Source organism: Schistocerca americana, chromosome 6, assembly GCF_021461395.2.
Source record: "Schistocerca americana isolate TAMUIC-IGC-003095 chromosome 6, iqSchAmer2.1, whole genome shotgun sequence".
Classification (NCBI taxonomy): domain Eukaryota; kingdom Metazoa; phylum Arthropoda; class Insecta; order Orthoptera; family Acrididae; genus Schistocerca; species Schistocerca americana.
In genome coordinates this window covers 334,756,152-334,772,389 of record NC_060124.1, presented here as the reverse complement: position 1 = coordinate 334,772,389, position 16,238 = coordinate 334,756,152, and the positions used below count along the sequence as shown (strand labels likewise).

The window sequence follows — 16,238 nt, the reverse complement described above, 5'->3', positions numbered from 1 at the left end:
CAATACAATCTCTCTCCTCTCCTCACACGTCCGATCTCCCCATTTCCTTCACCAAACGTCCCAATAACAGAATATTTGGTTCAGCAATCCACAGAGATGCGTTCGTAGCACGGAACGTCCGATTCTCGCAGTCGGTATATGCCGTTCATCACAAATCAATTCGTCGCACCGATATTACAGTTTGTAGTCATAGGTTGAAAATATAACAGTATAAACATCCATGTCAGTCTCTGAAAATTTTGTTTGGAGATCTGATTCACCTTGCATGTTAGACAAGTAGAAGCTACTACGGTGAAAGTTTGATAGGAAGTGAGGTAGTGTGGGGTGTTGAAAATATAACAGTATAAACATCCATGTCAGTCTCTGAAAATTTTGTTTGGAGATCTGATTCACCTTGCATGTTAGACAAGTAGAAGCTAGTACGGTGAAAGTTTGATAGGAAGTGAGGTAGTGTGGGGTGTGTCCCAAGGAAGCTAACGTTGTCAGTGTATATAACTGATAAGATCGTTCGCTGATGATTCTGGAAAGTATAGTTGTTGGCAGATCGAAAGGAAATGAGAGTAAAGACCTGGGGAACGTTTCGATTTGGTACAACTGATTCGTAAAGATACGGCTGAGGCCTTGACGTACCCCTGTGGATATCGGAATGATTCACATCGGCTGGACTGGCCAATAGTCGGATCGCCCCCAATGCAGTACGCAGTTGATGAGATAGGACTCGCACAACGGAGAACTAACAGGACAAACATGAGGACGTGGATGCTCTGCTTCACAGAGATGCAAGTTGTTCATTTTGTGATGAAACTGAAGTAGATAGTTCCTGTGAGTTATCATGGGTACAGATTATATTTGACAACTGTAGTAAATGTCCGACTCAAATAATTTAGTTGCTGAACATCTCAAAGAAACCTTGAGTCTTATTTTAAATAAGTGCCACACTCATAAAACTATAATTGATGATGACTTCAATCTGCCTTCGATATGTAGGCGAAAACATGTGTTTAAAACCTGTGACGGGCATAAAACGTCTTCCGAGACAGTTCTGAATGCATTCTCAGAAAATTATTTTGAGTAATTACTTCCGGAGACCACTCAATGTATTAATGGCTGCGAAAACATACTTGACTCCTTCGCAACAAATAATCCTCACCAAATGGAGAGCATCACGGATTAGTGAATACAAGGTTGTTGTAGCTAGAATAAACACCGTAACATACAAACCCACAAAAAATACTTATATTTTGATATGTAAATAAAAATTCGCATCACGCCTTCCAAAGAGACAATCTCTACTCCCAGTCTGACTATGAAAGCGTAGACCAGATGTGATTTCGATTCAGAGAATCAGTATCGACGGCAATATAGAGATATGTGTATCAAATAAACTAATAAGGGGTAGTGGCATTGGCCTTATGGTACACAAAGTAGATCAGAACGTTGTAGCAAAAGCAACGAATAAAGCATGACAAATTTCAAAGAACGCAAAACCCCCAAGATTGGCGAAGTTTTGGAGAAGCTCGAAATTTACAGCGAACTTCACAGCGAGATGCTTTTAATACCGTCCACAACGAAACTCTATCCCGAAATCTGACAGAAGATCCAAACAGATTCTGGTCCTAGATAAAGCGGAAAGACAGAATCAATACCTTCAAGCCGGCCGGTATGGCCGAGCGGCTCTAGGCGTTTCAGTCTGGAGCCGCGCGACCGCTACGGTCGCTGGTTCGAGTTCTGCCTCGGGCATGGATGTGTGTGATGTCCTTAGGTTAGTTAGGTTTAAGTAGTTCTAAGTTCTAGGGGACTGATGACCTCAGATGTTAAGTCCCATAGTACTCACAGTCTTTTTTTTTTTAATACCTTCACGGAGCGATAACAATGGTGATGTGACAGATGGCACTGCCACTAAAGAGTTACTAAATACAGGTTTCCGAAATTCCTTCACCAAAGAGGACGAAGTAAATATTCCAGAATTCGAATCTAGAACAACTGCCAACAAAGTAACTGAGAAGTGGATATCCATGCTGTAATGCATCAGCTTAAATCACTTAACAATGACAAAGCCTTCGGTCCAGAAGGCATACCAGTCACGTTCCTCTCAGAGTATGCTGATTCAATAGCTTCATACACAGCTATCACATACAACCACTCGTTCGTAGAAAGATCCGTACCTAAAGACTGGAAAGTTGACAATTCATACCACAGTCCAAGAAAGGAAATAGGAGTAATTCGCTGAATTACAGATCCATATTGGTAACGTCTATTTGTTGTAAGATTTCTGGAATATTCAGGCTGAACATTAATAAAACCGACAAATTGCAGGGATGCATTCCTGGCCGGAAGTGGAGGAAACTGGGTCTTATGAACACGTGTCCAGAAATGGACGGTGTACTTGCAAAGACAACAAATCGTCTTAGAACACAGTACAGAGCTGCATTGCGTCCACGTCACAACAGATGTTCAAAGTGAACTCGATGGAATTGCAGGTGATTGGGTTAGTAGCGGCTTTCTGCAGAATTCACATAACTGTATGGAACTTCCTAGTAGACTAAAACTGGGTGCCGGACCGAGACTCGAACTCGGGACTTTCGCCTTTCGCGAGCAAGTGCTCTACCATCTGAGCTACCCAACTTTACAGAGGCTGTCCTGCGAACCTGAGAAGTTTGCAAGGTAGAAGACGAGGTCCTGGCGGGAGTAAATCAGTGAGTCGTGTCTGGGTGGCTCAGATGGTGCCGGCACGGTAGCTCAGCGCGTTCGGTCAGAGGGATAGCTACCCCCTGTAATAAAAAAACTGAGTGAACGGATCAAAGAAGAACCTGAGTGGGTGTCATCGGACGTCCGCCTCGAACAAATTCAACGAACAATATAGAACAAAATTAGTTGTTGTTGTGGTCTTCAGTCCTGAGACTGGTTTGATGCAGCTCTTCATGCTACTCTATCCTGTGAAAGCTTCTTCATCTGCCAGTAACTACCGCAACGTACATCTTTCTGAATCTGCTTAGTGTATTCATCTCTTGGTTTCCCTCTACGATTTTTACCCTCCACGCTGCCCTCCAGTACTAAATTGATGATGCCTTGATGCCTCAGAACATGCCCTGCCAACCGATCCCTTCTTCTAGTCAATTTGTGCCACAAACTTCTCTTCTCCACAATCCTATTCAATACCTCCTCATTAGTTATATGATCTACCCATCTAATTTTCAGCATTCTTCTGTAGCACCACATTTCGAAAGCTTCTAATCTCTTCTTGTCCAAACTAGTTATCGTCCATGTTTCAGTTCCATACACTCCATACAAATACTCTCAGAAACGACTTTCTGACACTTAAATCTATACTCGATGTTAACAAATTTCTCTTCTTCAGAAACGCTTTCCTTGCCATTGCCAATCAACATTTTTATCCTCTCTACTTCGACCATCATCAGTTATTTGGCTCCCCAAATAACAAAACTCTTTTACTTCTTTAAGTGTCTTATTTCCTAATCTAATTCACCCTGCATCACCTGACTTAATTCGACTACATTCCATTATCCTCGTTTTGCTTTTGTTGATGTTCATCTTATATCCTCCTTTCAAGACACTATCCATTCCGTTCAACTGCTCTTCCAAGTCCTTTGCTGTGTCTGACAGAATTGCAATGTCATCGCCGAACCTCAAAGTTTTTATTTCTTCTCCATGGATTTTAATTCCTAGTAAGAATTTTCCTTTTGTTTCCTTTACTGCTTGCTCAATATACAGATTGAATAACATCGGGGAGAGGCTACAGCCCTGTCTCACTCCGTTCCCAACCACTGCTTCCCTTTCATGTCCCTCGACTCTTATAACTGACATCTGGTTTCTGTACAAATTGTAAGTAGCCTTTCGCTCCCTGTATTTTACCCCTGCCACCTTCAGAATTTGAAACAGAGTATCCCAGTCAACATTGTCAATAGCTTTCTCTAAGTCTACAAATGCTAGAAACGTAGGTTTGCTTTTCCTTAATCTAGCTTCTAAGATAAGTCAAACCATACAGCAAAGCTGGATGCCCTCGGGAAAAATTACGGCTGTAGTTTCCCCTTGCTTTCAGCCGTTCGCAGTACCAGCACAGCAAGGCCGTTTTGGTTAGTGTTACAAGGCCAGATCAGTCAATCATCCAGACTGTTGCCCCTGCAACTACTGAAAAGGCTGCTGCCCCTCTTCAGAAGTCACAAGTTTGTCTGGCCTCTCAACAGATACCCCTCCGTTGTGGTTGCACCTACGGTACGGCTATCTGTATCGCTGAGGCACGCAAGCCTCCCCACCAACGGCAAAGTCCATGGTAGAGGACTTGCCCGCGAACAGGAAAGGTCCCGAGTTCGAGTCTCGGTCCGGCACACATTTTTAATTTGCCAGGAAGTTTCATATCACTCCGCTCAGAGTGAAAATCTCATTCTGGACACACAACTGTGCTTTGGCTTACACCATACTGGCGGCCATTTGCCTGGAGCGTGTACTAGTTGGTGTTCCAAATCTGGTGTACGCAAAGTCCGCAGCCTTCCTGCCATATTCCTCTGTCTGAAAGGACCCATGAATACACAAACGCCTCGAAAGGACTTTAAATACAGTGTGATGTTGTTGGTGTCTGTGAGGGTATTTGTTTTGTTATAGCTGCCCTGCCTCTCGACATTTTCCATCTGTTTGGCCGTACACAAACAGCATCGCGGTTTGTTTCCGACATGAACACCGTGCCATTCTACTGCTTATAGTACGTTGCATCAATCACACAGCCTGCGACACATAACAAAAACACGGAACGTGATCAGAGAAACTGTCTTCGTCAGCTCCTTCCACGGTTGGAACGATGCATTTCCCGACACATGTTCATAGGACCTTTCTTCCTCCATTTCCAGTCAGCAATCCGTCCCTGCAGTTTGTCGGTTTTATTGCTGTTCTCCACGTACTGTGTTTACACTTTTGGATTACTTCGAAAAAGTGATTTATTGACAACAGTCAACACGGATTCAAAAAATATCGTTCTTATAAAACACAACTAGCTCTTTGTTCCACGAAGTTCTATCAACAGGGAATGTCAAATTGATTCCATATTTTTAGCTTTCCAGAAGCGTTTCTAATTACATTGCATGCCTTTGGACTGACGTCTCGTTTGTGAGACGGGATTCGTGATTTCCTGTCAGTAAGGTCATAGTACATAGTAATCCTCGGCAAATCATCAAGTAAAGAAGAAGTGATTTCCCGCATTCCCCAAGGAAGTGTTCCTGATCTACATAAACGTACTGGGAGACAATCCGAGCAGTCTTCTTAGATTGGTTGCAGATGATGCTGTCATTTACAGTCTTATAAAGTCATCAGATGTTGAAAACAAACTGCAAAAAATTGTAAAAGGCATCCGGCAATTGACTCTAAATAATGGAAAGTTAGAAGTTATTCACGTGAGTACTAAAAGGAATCCACTAAATTTCGGTTACAAAATAAATCACACAGTTCTAAAGGCTGTAAATTGAACTACATACTTACGGATTACAGTTAAGAATAACTTAAATTGGAACGATCACACAGATAATGTTGTGGGATAAACAAATCAATGACTGCGATTTTTTGGCAGCACACTTAGAAAATGCCACAGATCAGCTAAAGAGACTGCTTGCACAGCGCTTCTCCGCCCTCTCCTGGAATATTGCTATACAGTGTGCGATCCATATCAGCTAGGATTGTCTGTGGACATGGAAAAAGTTTAAAGAAGGGCAACTCGTTTTGTACTATTGAGAAAAATGGATGAGAATGCTACGTATAAGATACAGGAATTGCAGTGGAAATCATTAAGACAAAGGCGTTTGTCGTTGCTACAGGATCTTCTCATGAAATATCAGCCACCAACTTTGTCCCCAGAGAGTGAAAATATTTTGTTGGTTGTCACCTAGTTAGGGAGGAATGATCATTATAATAAGGGAAATCAGAGCTCGTACGGAAGGATTTATGTGTCTGTTTTTCCCTAGTGCTGTTCGAGAGTGGAACACCAGAAATATAGCTCAAAGGTGGTCCGATGAACCCTACGCCTACCACTTCATTGTGAATTGCAGTGTAGTTATGCAGATGAAGATAATAAACAGGATGTTCACCTATAAAATGAAACTGTGGCCAACATTAATCTCTGTTCATTACAGAATTCCCAGCTGACACACATGAATAACAAATTATTACAAAATCAGTTCCATTACAAGTAATACAGGAGACAAGAATATTATCAAATTTTAACTTGGGTCAACACTAATCAAACAAACGAATAACTTGGCAAAGATGGCATAGTTCAGGTGAATATGACTAGTTCCTAATCTGCACATAAATTATAGGGAGATTACTTCGCAAGAGCTGCCTGAATTTGATAGAGGTAGAACATATGCAACTAACATTTCCGATTGAGTCGTAATGCCCATTCAGTTGCTCGCAAAAGTATTAGATTCTGAAGTGAGACTAACTTGAACAGCGTACGTACAGACACACGTTAATTTTTCCACGCTGCTCGCAAAAGATGCAATCTCATACCATGTTCCGCAGTCATGGGCGTGGTGCGTAGTGGGCGCCATAATCTGCCGCAGGATGTCTCAGCACTCCCTCAGCTCTCCACAAAGTCTCCAACTCAAGTGTATTCCGTGCTTAGCGAGGTGGCGCAGTGGATAGCACACTGGACACCCCATTCGGGAGGACGACGGTTCAAACCCTCGTCCAGCCATCCGGATTTGGGTGTCCAGTGATTTCCCTAAATCGCTCCAGGCAAATGCCGGAATGGTTCCTTTGAAAGAGCACGGCCGATTTCCTTCCCCATCCTTGACACTATCCGAGCTTGTGCTCCGTCTCTAATAACCTGTATGTCGACAGGACGTGAAACCCAATCTCCCATCCCCCGAATCGAAGTGTCTTCTACAAAATCTCTCTACTGAAGTTTAAACATAATTGTTTCCTATACTGATCCTCAAATTGAACAGTGTTCTCTACTGATAATGTCTTCATTCTCCAATTTACAGTCCGAGCAATTCTCAAGTGTCAGTGAAAGAGCTTGTGCGATGTGCTGTCCAATGTTCTTTTTCTTAGCAAGACAACACTCTCTCCTTCATCCAAACGTTTTTCAACATTATCCAGTTGCTACACATCCAGGCCTGCGGTATTTAACTACAGTTCTCAGTTACTCTTCCACTGTTCGGCCAGTTCAGTGTTTTAGCCAATCGATCACCTCCATGTACATACTTTACAGAAATTGTGTCCACACTTCCTTAACTCTATTATTTGTTTAGTTTAGCCAATGATATGCTCTCTTACAACTTGTTAGGCCAGCTGTTATTCACCTCACATGAAGCGGTGGCGGAAAGGCGGCCCAATGTTTTACAAAGAGAAAAGAATTCCTGTTCACATAGCAGTCCAGTTGCTTCTCACTTTCTACCCATCACCTAGCATTCCCGGAAAGGGACTTCTCGATGCAAAACAAGGTTCCTTTGAAATTTGCTTTCCACGGATGCCCCTGCGTGTAAAAACCTTGAACCTCCAAAAGAGCAGATGTTTCTCACGCCAGGTTAACTACTTCTGTGAATGTATACCTGAACCCGTATCATGCAGAGTTCATAGCATTATGTGAAAACAGCAAGAAGTCAACAGGCCATCGGCACCGCTGAAAAAAGTCGTGCCAGTGTCCGGTACCTGCTCTTAGCGGTCGCCTCGCTTTGCGCTTTCCTCTGAAGAGGCAGGCCGCCACCCATATGGAAGTCCACCTGAACATCGGGTCGGTGGAGTAGCCCTGTCCGTCCAGCTTGTCTCATTACATGTCCAACTGAATGACAGACAAAAGTGATACAAAACGAGCACCAGAAATATGCAGAAAATATTATAGAAGCGTGGGGCTTACTCCTGACAATCACTGAAATTATTCATTACAACAGTTAACCATTTTATTGAGTCATGAGAATAAAGATCAGCTAGTAATGATTTTAAATCAAATTACGAATAACATATGAGATACATTAGTCCAGTGATGGACTGGTGTGTGTCAGATGACAGCTATCTATAAACGTATATAAATGTAAGATAATGTCTACGATAAAGTACCTGACTGTATACAGCATCAGTCGTGAACATCATATACAATTGACTATATTTGAAAATATATGTTGGTTCACTCTTACACCTAGATTCGAGTTGACGACCTCTTTGCGTAGGTGACACAGTTCTGTTGCAACATGTCAGCCTTCCTCAGTGTGATGTTTGTGACAGTTAAAATCAGTTCTTTTCTTTATATGTAGTGTATCCTTTTATAATCTGTATACTCTACTCTTAGGCACAAATTGTCTAAGCATGGCATTCAACACATGTGGTGAGTGCATGCCAACGCTGAATCTACATATGACCTCAGAGATTACAAGAGCCTGTAGTATAGGGTGAGTAAATGTGCCTCAAACTGTTGTAACCACTCGAACCATTCTTCTTCTTGCTCACTAAATTTCCGGAAAGGTGGTACAGCAGCTGTAGTAGGAGGGGCCTATTCTGTCGGGTGCGCAGCATTGGCGAGTAGCTGCTGCACCCTGTCGAGCGGCGTACAAATCTGGTTCGTCTGAAACTAAAATATCGACATTAGTTATATGGCTTGTGGCTGCGGCACCTGAGCAGGCGGCGGAACAGGGGGAGATGAGGGGGGGGGGGTCATGTTGGAAGATACAAAAGCAACAAATAGACAAAACGCTGTTCAAAGAAATGTTCTGCAACGCCCACCAGAAAACACGAATTAGCAAAACGATAAGAAACTGTTGAAGCAATATGCGCCCCTGCAAAGTAAATTCAAGAGAGAATTAAGGTGCCTGAGAAAAAAATAATAATAATAGTTCTGTGGCCATCGGGGCGTGTAGTATGTTTGACGACACGTCCCCAGTTGTGGGCTCTTGCCGGCGGTTGTGTCCGACGGTTCTAGGCGCTTCAATCCGTAACCGCGCGACCGATACGGTCGCAGGTTCGAATTCTTCCTCGGGAATGAATGTGTGTGTGTTGTCCTTAGGTTAGTTAGGTTTCAGGAGTTCTACGTTCTAGGGGACTGATGACCTTAGATGTTAAGTCCCACAGTGCTCAGAGCCATTTGAATCATTTTGTGGGCTCTTGCCCACTCGTTGATTTTAGGGTGCCTAAAGGATGCTGCATTCTGGGAATGCTATACAACAACTCAAACAAATAACATTACTAGTTTATTTCTAGAAAAACAATTGACAATACTTCACATTTTTTACAGCAAATGTCGCTAGCGAGAGGTGACATGAAAACAGTCAAGCTCTTGCTATACACCGAGTCCTAGTGAGCACTTGATACGGATCACGACAATCTGATAGCGTAGCACCAGACCCGTTGCACACTGGGCCGATCTGAGCCGCTGAGGCCAGCAGGAGTGGCGTTTATATTCCCTTCTTCCAGGTGTCACTCTTAGCCGGCGTTTCCTCACCGGCTTCTCTGCTCTTGCATTCCGCATCTTCGTTCCGACGCTTGTGGTTACGCCAGAACACTTCTTGTTCGTAACACAGGCAACATCACTAAATCCTCCCCTCCATGTTTTGTTGTGAGTAGTTGAGAGTTGAGAATGGAGAAGGTTGTATCTGAGCTTTTGGATTTTTGGAGAAATGCAGGCTCTAACAACCCTACCACAACAAAGGTCAAAATTTAATAATGATTGTGGTATTGCTCACGCTGCTAAATACTGCATTTTCTGGCAAGAACGAAGTTATTATGTGGCAGGTGTCATTAGGGCACAGTTAATAAAGTCATTTCATGTAATAATGAATAAACTAGGCACTCATCTTTTCGTGTTTCCCATGCTGGTCTCGTTGTAAAATCATGGCTCAATCGTCGAAAATCTAGGTGGTGATGATTACATGCTCGGATGCAAAGAGGCCTAGGTTGTATTCTGCGATATTCAAAAGTTTTATAGATGTATTTCACAAACCATTCTTGAAGATTACACTTGTGCAGGACAATGGTGTTGTAAAAAAAGTAATCAGCACTCCGAATTTAAGTTACACTTCCTTTTAATTGCTTTTATTGCAATATCACGTAACACACAAAACATCACTTCACAATACAAAACATACTTGAAAACATCTTTCTCACTGTTAAAGTTCACAATTTATAAGCTGACGACAATATGTGTCTTTCCAACATGACGTCCAAGACTTGACTTTTTCAAGGTCCGACTCTCTAACAACTAATAATCGCTTACGCGCCCAAAAATCAGAGTTACAAGTACGACAAAGATCATAGTGGTGACAAAAGAAAGAATACACATAAGAATAATATCTTAGCAATATAAGCATATCGATGTATCAAAGTACCTCTACATTAATGAAATCAAACTGGAATGTTGTCTCAGAAATATGTTAACTACTTTACAGAAACACAGTAGAATATTACTGGTATCGAGAGGTTCAGGTGAGCTGCCGTAATGGTTACGTAATTCAAGTACCATTACAAGGCCTAACAATTGTCATAGCACAATTCCTATTGTGAACAGTTCACAACTTACTTGCTGTGACATACAATTTGAGTTGCCTACTTGATCGTAACTTTTGTCCTTTTTTTTGTCCCGTTGGCTTTGAATTCGCGAGCTACCCAGATGAGGAAACCTTGCTGCATTTTCTCCATAAGGTCTTCCATATAATATGGTAACCCCACTTCCAGTATTATAGTCTTTGTGTGTAATTACTAGTGAGATTTTAAAGAACTTTGCTCTCAGTCAGTTTTATGGGAATAGTGCATGTCGTAAAGAACAAATTCAAATCTGTTGCACTGACATATGAAATAGATTTCAAGATCTCTGAATTGTCCATAACTTTTTCATTGTTAGGTGATCCACCCAACAAATATATCCTGTTGTATGCCTATGTTGTTGTTCTCACTGTGACGGCATTAATGTGCATAAAGCCAGACACAACCAACTGACCTTTAAGGATAAAGGGATACACTATTGTGTTCGAGTCTTAGAAATATAGCAAGTTGTGGACGACATTTGTTATCTTTAGAGAAATAGAATGACAGACTTAGTCTAAGCACACTCCGTCTACAGGCCACAAGTGGCCCACCGGGACCATCCAACCGCCGTGCCATCCTCTGATGAGGATGGGGGTAGGAGGGGTGTGAGGTTAGCACACCGGTCTCCCGGTCGTTGTGATGGTTTTCTGTGACTGGAGCCACTACTATTTGGTCGAGTAGCTCCTCAATTGGCATCACGAGGCTGAGTGCATCCCGAAAAATAGTATCAGCGCATGGTGATCCGGATGGTCACCCATCCAAGTGCCAGACACGCCAGACAGTACTTAACTGCGGTAATCTGGCGGGAACCGGTGTATCCAGTGCGGCAAGGCCGTTGCCACACTTAGCCTAGACCTCTCAGTAATTTCTTTGCAAATAATTTACAGTGACCCCATGGATAATTGATAGTCGCCTCTCTATTCCATCTGTAGCAGTGGCCTTATGGTCAATCATTTTTTTTTTCGTTCATCTGGGTTTAAAACAGGAACAATTATTTACAAATTCCTCCTCTGTGGAAGTTTTTCTTTATTTCTGCAATATTAAGTTCCAGCTCTCAAATTGGTTTTCTTTGTAAACATGGACATTACTCTCACCTTGATGTTTTACTTCAGTTGTATCAGGTTAGTTTTTAATAACTAAAAACCAACAGGGAAGTCTTTAATGAAACTACTTTTGTTAATATTATAATACTATCTCTGATTACTAGCCTTGTACTGCGACAGAGCCATCTGACAGGAGTATATCGTTTCTCTCAACGAAAACGAACTAGCTGCCACACACGATTTTAAAGATGAGCTACGGAAATTTCCGACGGATTCTGCAAAATTCGAAAGCCTCACCGGTGCGTTATTGACGATTGGAGCTGCAGGCTACAGTTCTCAGAACCAATTATCCCACCTCCCCAGCTGGATAGACACGAGCAGATATCTGCAACGAACCATGTTCAGAAAGTCTGTGAAATATCCTGTGGTTTTTAGGTGTGAGACTTGTAGTTACTACAGGCGTAGTGAACGAGTGGACCAATGGCCATATCGAAAAACTTATACAATTATACCACGCAATAAATTGTTTGTGGAAAGTTACACAAAAACATTTCGCGAACAAGAATGTAAAAGATGGCTAGTATGAAGAGATCGCTATAACATTTCTAGGCGGTATTCCAGCTGTGGATCAAAGTCTAAAACAAGTCTAAGCTAAGAAATAGAAATATAGTTGCAGAAAAGAGCCAAGGAAAGTGCAGGCTTCTGAAAGAAATGGAGGTGAACACTGTGGTGAGCGGCAATAAAAAGTTGCTTGTACTGTGTTCACGTTGTATTGCTCTTAAATGTAATATGTCCATAGTTGCATAGGTATTACGAAATACTGTGCCGTACAAAGGACTTACTCGTTCTAATATATCGAATGTTCACGATTGTTGGAGGAATGGGAGCGAATGTGAGTCATATCCATAAATCTGGAATGTTGCCTTTCGGCAATCAATTTTTTGACCCATTGTGGTGCTTTTTCTCTCGAGAAATTAGGTGACATACAAATCGCCGGCCACTGCCACAGTTTTCTTCATAGTATCATCCATATTTACCACGTGTCGACGACATAAACCAATTTTATAAGGTAATGTGTAAAAACGTTTCAGTGTGCAACGGCGAGGGACATCTATCACTAAGCGAAAAAAGTGGTCCAACTAAAACATTCATATTTCTTTTCGTACTACACGAATATGTAATAAAAAATGGGGGTTCCTATTTAAAAATCGCAGTTGATATCCGTTTGACCTATGGCAGCGCCATCTAGGAGGCCAACCATAGCGCCATCTGGTTTCCCCCTTCAAGCTAGACAAGTTTCGTTCTTTGTAGTTTTTTCGTTTGATGCTTATTTCGAGAGATATTTGGCCCGGTCACTACCAATGGACCACCCTGTATATTGTGAATAGCAACGGTCCTACGACACTCCCCACGAAATTCGCGGATCTACGACATCCACGAAGGGATCATGAGTCCGAGCAGGTCTAAAAAACTAGATCCTACGGTCGGGTTAGTGGTAAAGGACAGACCCGGCACCGGCAGGCTTAATCAGCCAGAAGTCAACAGAACTGGCCCGTCATAGAAATTCTCTCGTGTGTGGCCAGCAATTCGTTTTCTCACTCTTTACTACTCTGTTCTCTTCTTCATATTTGCGCTTCTTAGACAACAAAGTGTAAGTTAGGGCACCAGCAACAGCTGCAGTAGTATTTAACCAATCTTGCTGCACGAAGAACAACATTCATGTTCTCACCAATAGACTGAGTGACTGAACACAAATTGTCATGTATGAAGTTACTACCCGAAAAATGCTCCAGTTTGAGTACCAAGAAGGGGAATATGTTCCTGATTATGAAAAGAATCAGACTGAAAAGTGGGGTACCAGCTGCCACAATCTAGTTTCCTAGGCACCCTTAAAATGTTCCCAAAATTTTTGGCATGCCAACACATTCGCGCTCATTTTAACATTCAACTCACATCTTACTCCCACTAACACCTCTAACTGTAGCTCGCTCACAGCCACTATATCGCTGGAAGTCGTCCATTGCCATCCGCTCCCACTTGCCCATTCTCACTCACTCATTCACCCCAACTCACTATCGTTACCTCTCCGTGCCTCTCTAACTGTAACTCTCCACTGTCTCACAGCCGCAATATACTTCTTTCTGTCTTACTACTACCGTCTCCTTTCACTGTCACTGTTTCTCTTTTGCTCTGTCTTCTCTTACTGCTACTATCTCATTCTTAGCTTCCCGCTGCTGCTGTCTCTTTTCAGTGTCACTATCTCTCTCTTCTCTGTTGTTATTTCCATAGACACGGTCTCTCATTATTACTGGCTCTCACTCACTTCCACTTTCTCCTTCCCACTGGCACTGGTTCCTTCACGCTATTCCAATCACTGCCAGTGCCCAGCGTCAATTATGTTCCACTGTCCCTCTCTTTCTGTCACATTGCCGCTGTTTCCTTCACTCTTCCTATAGCACAACCACTGTGTTCTGTCTTCCAATAATTATTACTTTTACATCTGTTTCTCACTGACACTGCATCCTTCTCTCTCAACATAAAAAAGAGCGAATACGTTTGCATTCCAAAATCTCAGGGAAAATTTTTGAAAGTGCTGAGGAAAATAGAACGAGGCACCTGGTACCAATTCTTCAGTCAGAGTCTTTTAATAAAGAGGAACATATTCATCTTTTTTGTTCTCCGATAGGGGTATTTTACCGCTGGTTTCCTTCCTTTCCCTGCTAGAGTACGGCACGTCACTCATATGAAAAGAACTTTAGAGGTCAGTAAAATTTACTTATGTGAAATGGAAGTAACGTAGAGCCATACAATTCTACATCTCAAAAAAATGGTTCAAATGGATCTGAGCACTATGTGACTTAACTTCTGGGGTCATCAGTCCCCTAGAACTTAGAACTACTTAAACCTAATTAACCTACGGACATCACACACATCCATGCCCGAGGCAGGATTCTAACCTGCGACTGTAGCGGTCGTGCGGTTCCAGACTGTAGTGCCTAGAACCGCTCGGCCACTCCTGCCGGCTCTACATCTCATTTCGGATTTTATGTGCACAAACATTTTGCCTGTGCTTCAGTACTACAACAACACGGGGTCCCCGGAACACTTCTGATGGTGAAGGAGACACTTTAGAGCATATTTCACCGTGCTACGTTATTCGCCTCGTATCGGATCTTACGTGCGTATTTTCCATGTACAAGTAGGGTAACTTTGAACCTCTGTAGCTCAGAAACGGGTAAAGAGGTGAAGAAAATTTTCTAGGTTGATCAAGATCCGGTTGTTATGAAAATACTGTAAAAATTACAGCAATTTTCTGTGCGCTATAATCTTGTAATCCGCTTCTCGATTTTGGTATCCAAAAGCCATATTTTTTCGGGTTTTCTCAGGAACGCCCATGAACTAAATGTTACCTCCATCAGTCCCTTATGAGGCACCATAGACCACATTTAATCCAGAAAGAACCTACCAATCTGCTCCATTTTTCCTAAGTTGGAGGAAGCGTGTGTAATTTAAACTTATGTTCTGTACTGTAGGATAGTTAGAGCGAGACGGTCCTTCCGTTGGGTATACAAATGGTTCCTAAAGCAAGCCACATGCTGCTCGTGTGCTGCCTTCTGGCCATCTCTGATATGCATGTTGTCGGCGCCGTTTGTATTGTGTTGCAGGCAACTGTCATCAGTTGTGAACGTAAAGCCCCTACGATTAGAGTCTACGGCGGCAGCCAGGGACATCTCGCTGGCATTGGCTCAAATTGTACCTTTGCGCCGGCAGGTGGGCCAAGACTTCGCAGAGTTCCTGAGCGCGGACGACGTGCCGGTGCTGCTGGACCAGGGCCGCGCCGCTCGCCGCTTCACGCTGACCTACATCTGGTTCGGCATAGCCGCCTCCGCCTACTGGCTGGTCTCCCCCGTCAGCCCGGAGGGCCTGCCCTTCATCCTCGCTCTGCCCTACGACGCGACGACTCCCCTGGGCTACGCCGTCTCGTGGCTCTATTGCACGATAGTCACCGTGCACGTCGTCGTGATGACCATGGTGTTCGACGCCTTCAACGTCAGCCTCATCGCTCAGCTACGCATGCAACTCACGTTGCTCAACAGGAAAATTATCCGTGTCGCCAAAGAAAACACTTCGAGACCCTTGGACTCATTACAAAGTATAGACCACCGGGACCTTCACTACCGACTAGAGAAATGCGTCCTACATCATCAAGCCATTATCAGGCAAGTTTATAGCAAGATGCTACAATAGTACGGATGCCTGTATGTTTTGAGTGTTCATTTGCTACTATATTACGGAAAGGCAAGGTGTGAGGGTCGATTAGAAAGTTTTCGTTCGAAGGCCTTACAGTCCAGAATCCGTACCTCAGTCAGGAAAAATTTCCGTGAGTTTTAAGGTAATCGTCCTAACGACGCACCAAGTTGAAAGTACCCAGTTGGTAAAACAACATGTCCTGCTGTATGAAGAAGTCCCTAACTGACTGCTGCACATGCTCGTCTGACAGAAGTCGTCTTCCCTTCAAGGTCTTTTTTAAGGGACAGAAGGCGTGATATTCGTATTGGGAGAGATCAGGACTAAAGGGCGGATGCTCGAGTGTCTCCCACTTGAGTTAACGTGACTTCTGCGTTACGACATTTGTGATATGGGGGCGTGCGCTATCATGTAGCAACAGCAGTCCTT

At 43.1% G+C, this 16,238-nt stretch overlaps 1 protein-coding gene across 1 annotated transcript in view; it reads left to right on the top strand.

Annotated features, from left to right (window-relative positions):
• The window catches only part of LOC124620125, a 50,742-nt gene that overhangs the window by 12,302 nt on the left and 22,202 nt on the right, over positions 1-16,238 (top strand). Inside the window, exon 2 of the mRNA XM_047146796.1 lies at positions 15,333-15,781. Within this exon, the coding sequence (XP_047002752.1) occupies positions 15,333-15,781 (449 nt within the window). The remainder of the gene's footprint in view (positions 1-15,332; positions 15,782-16,238) is intronic.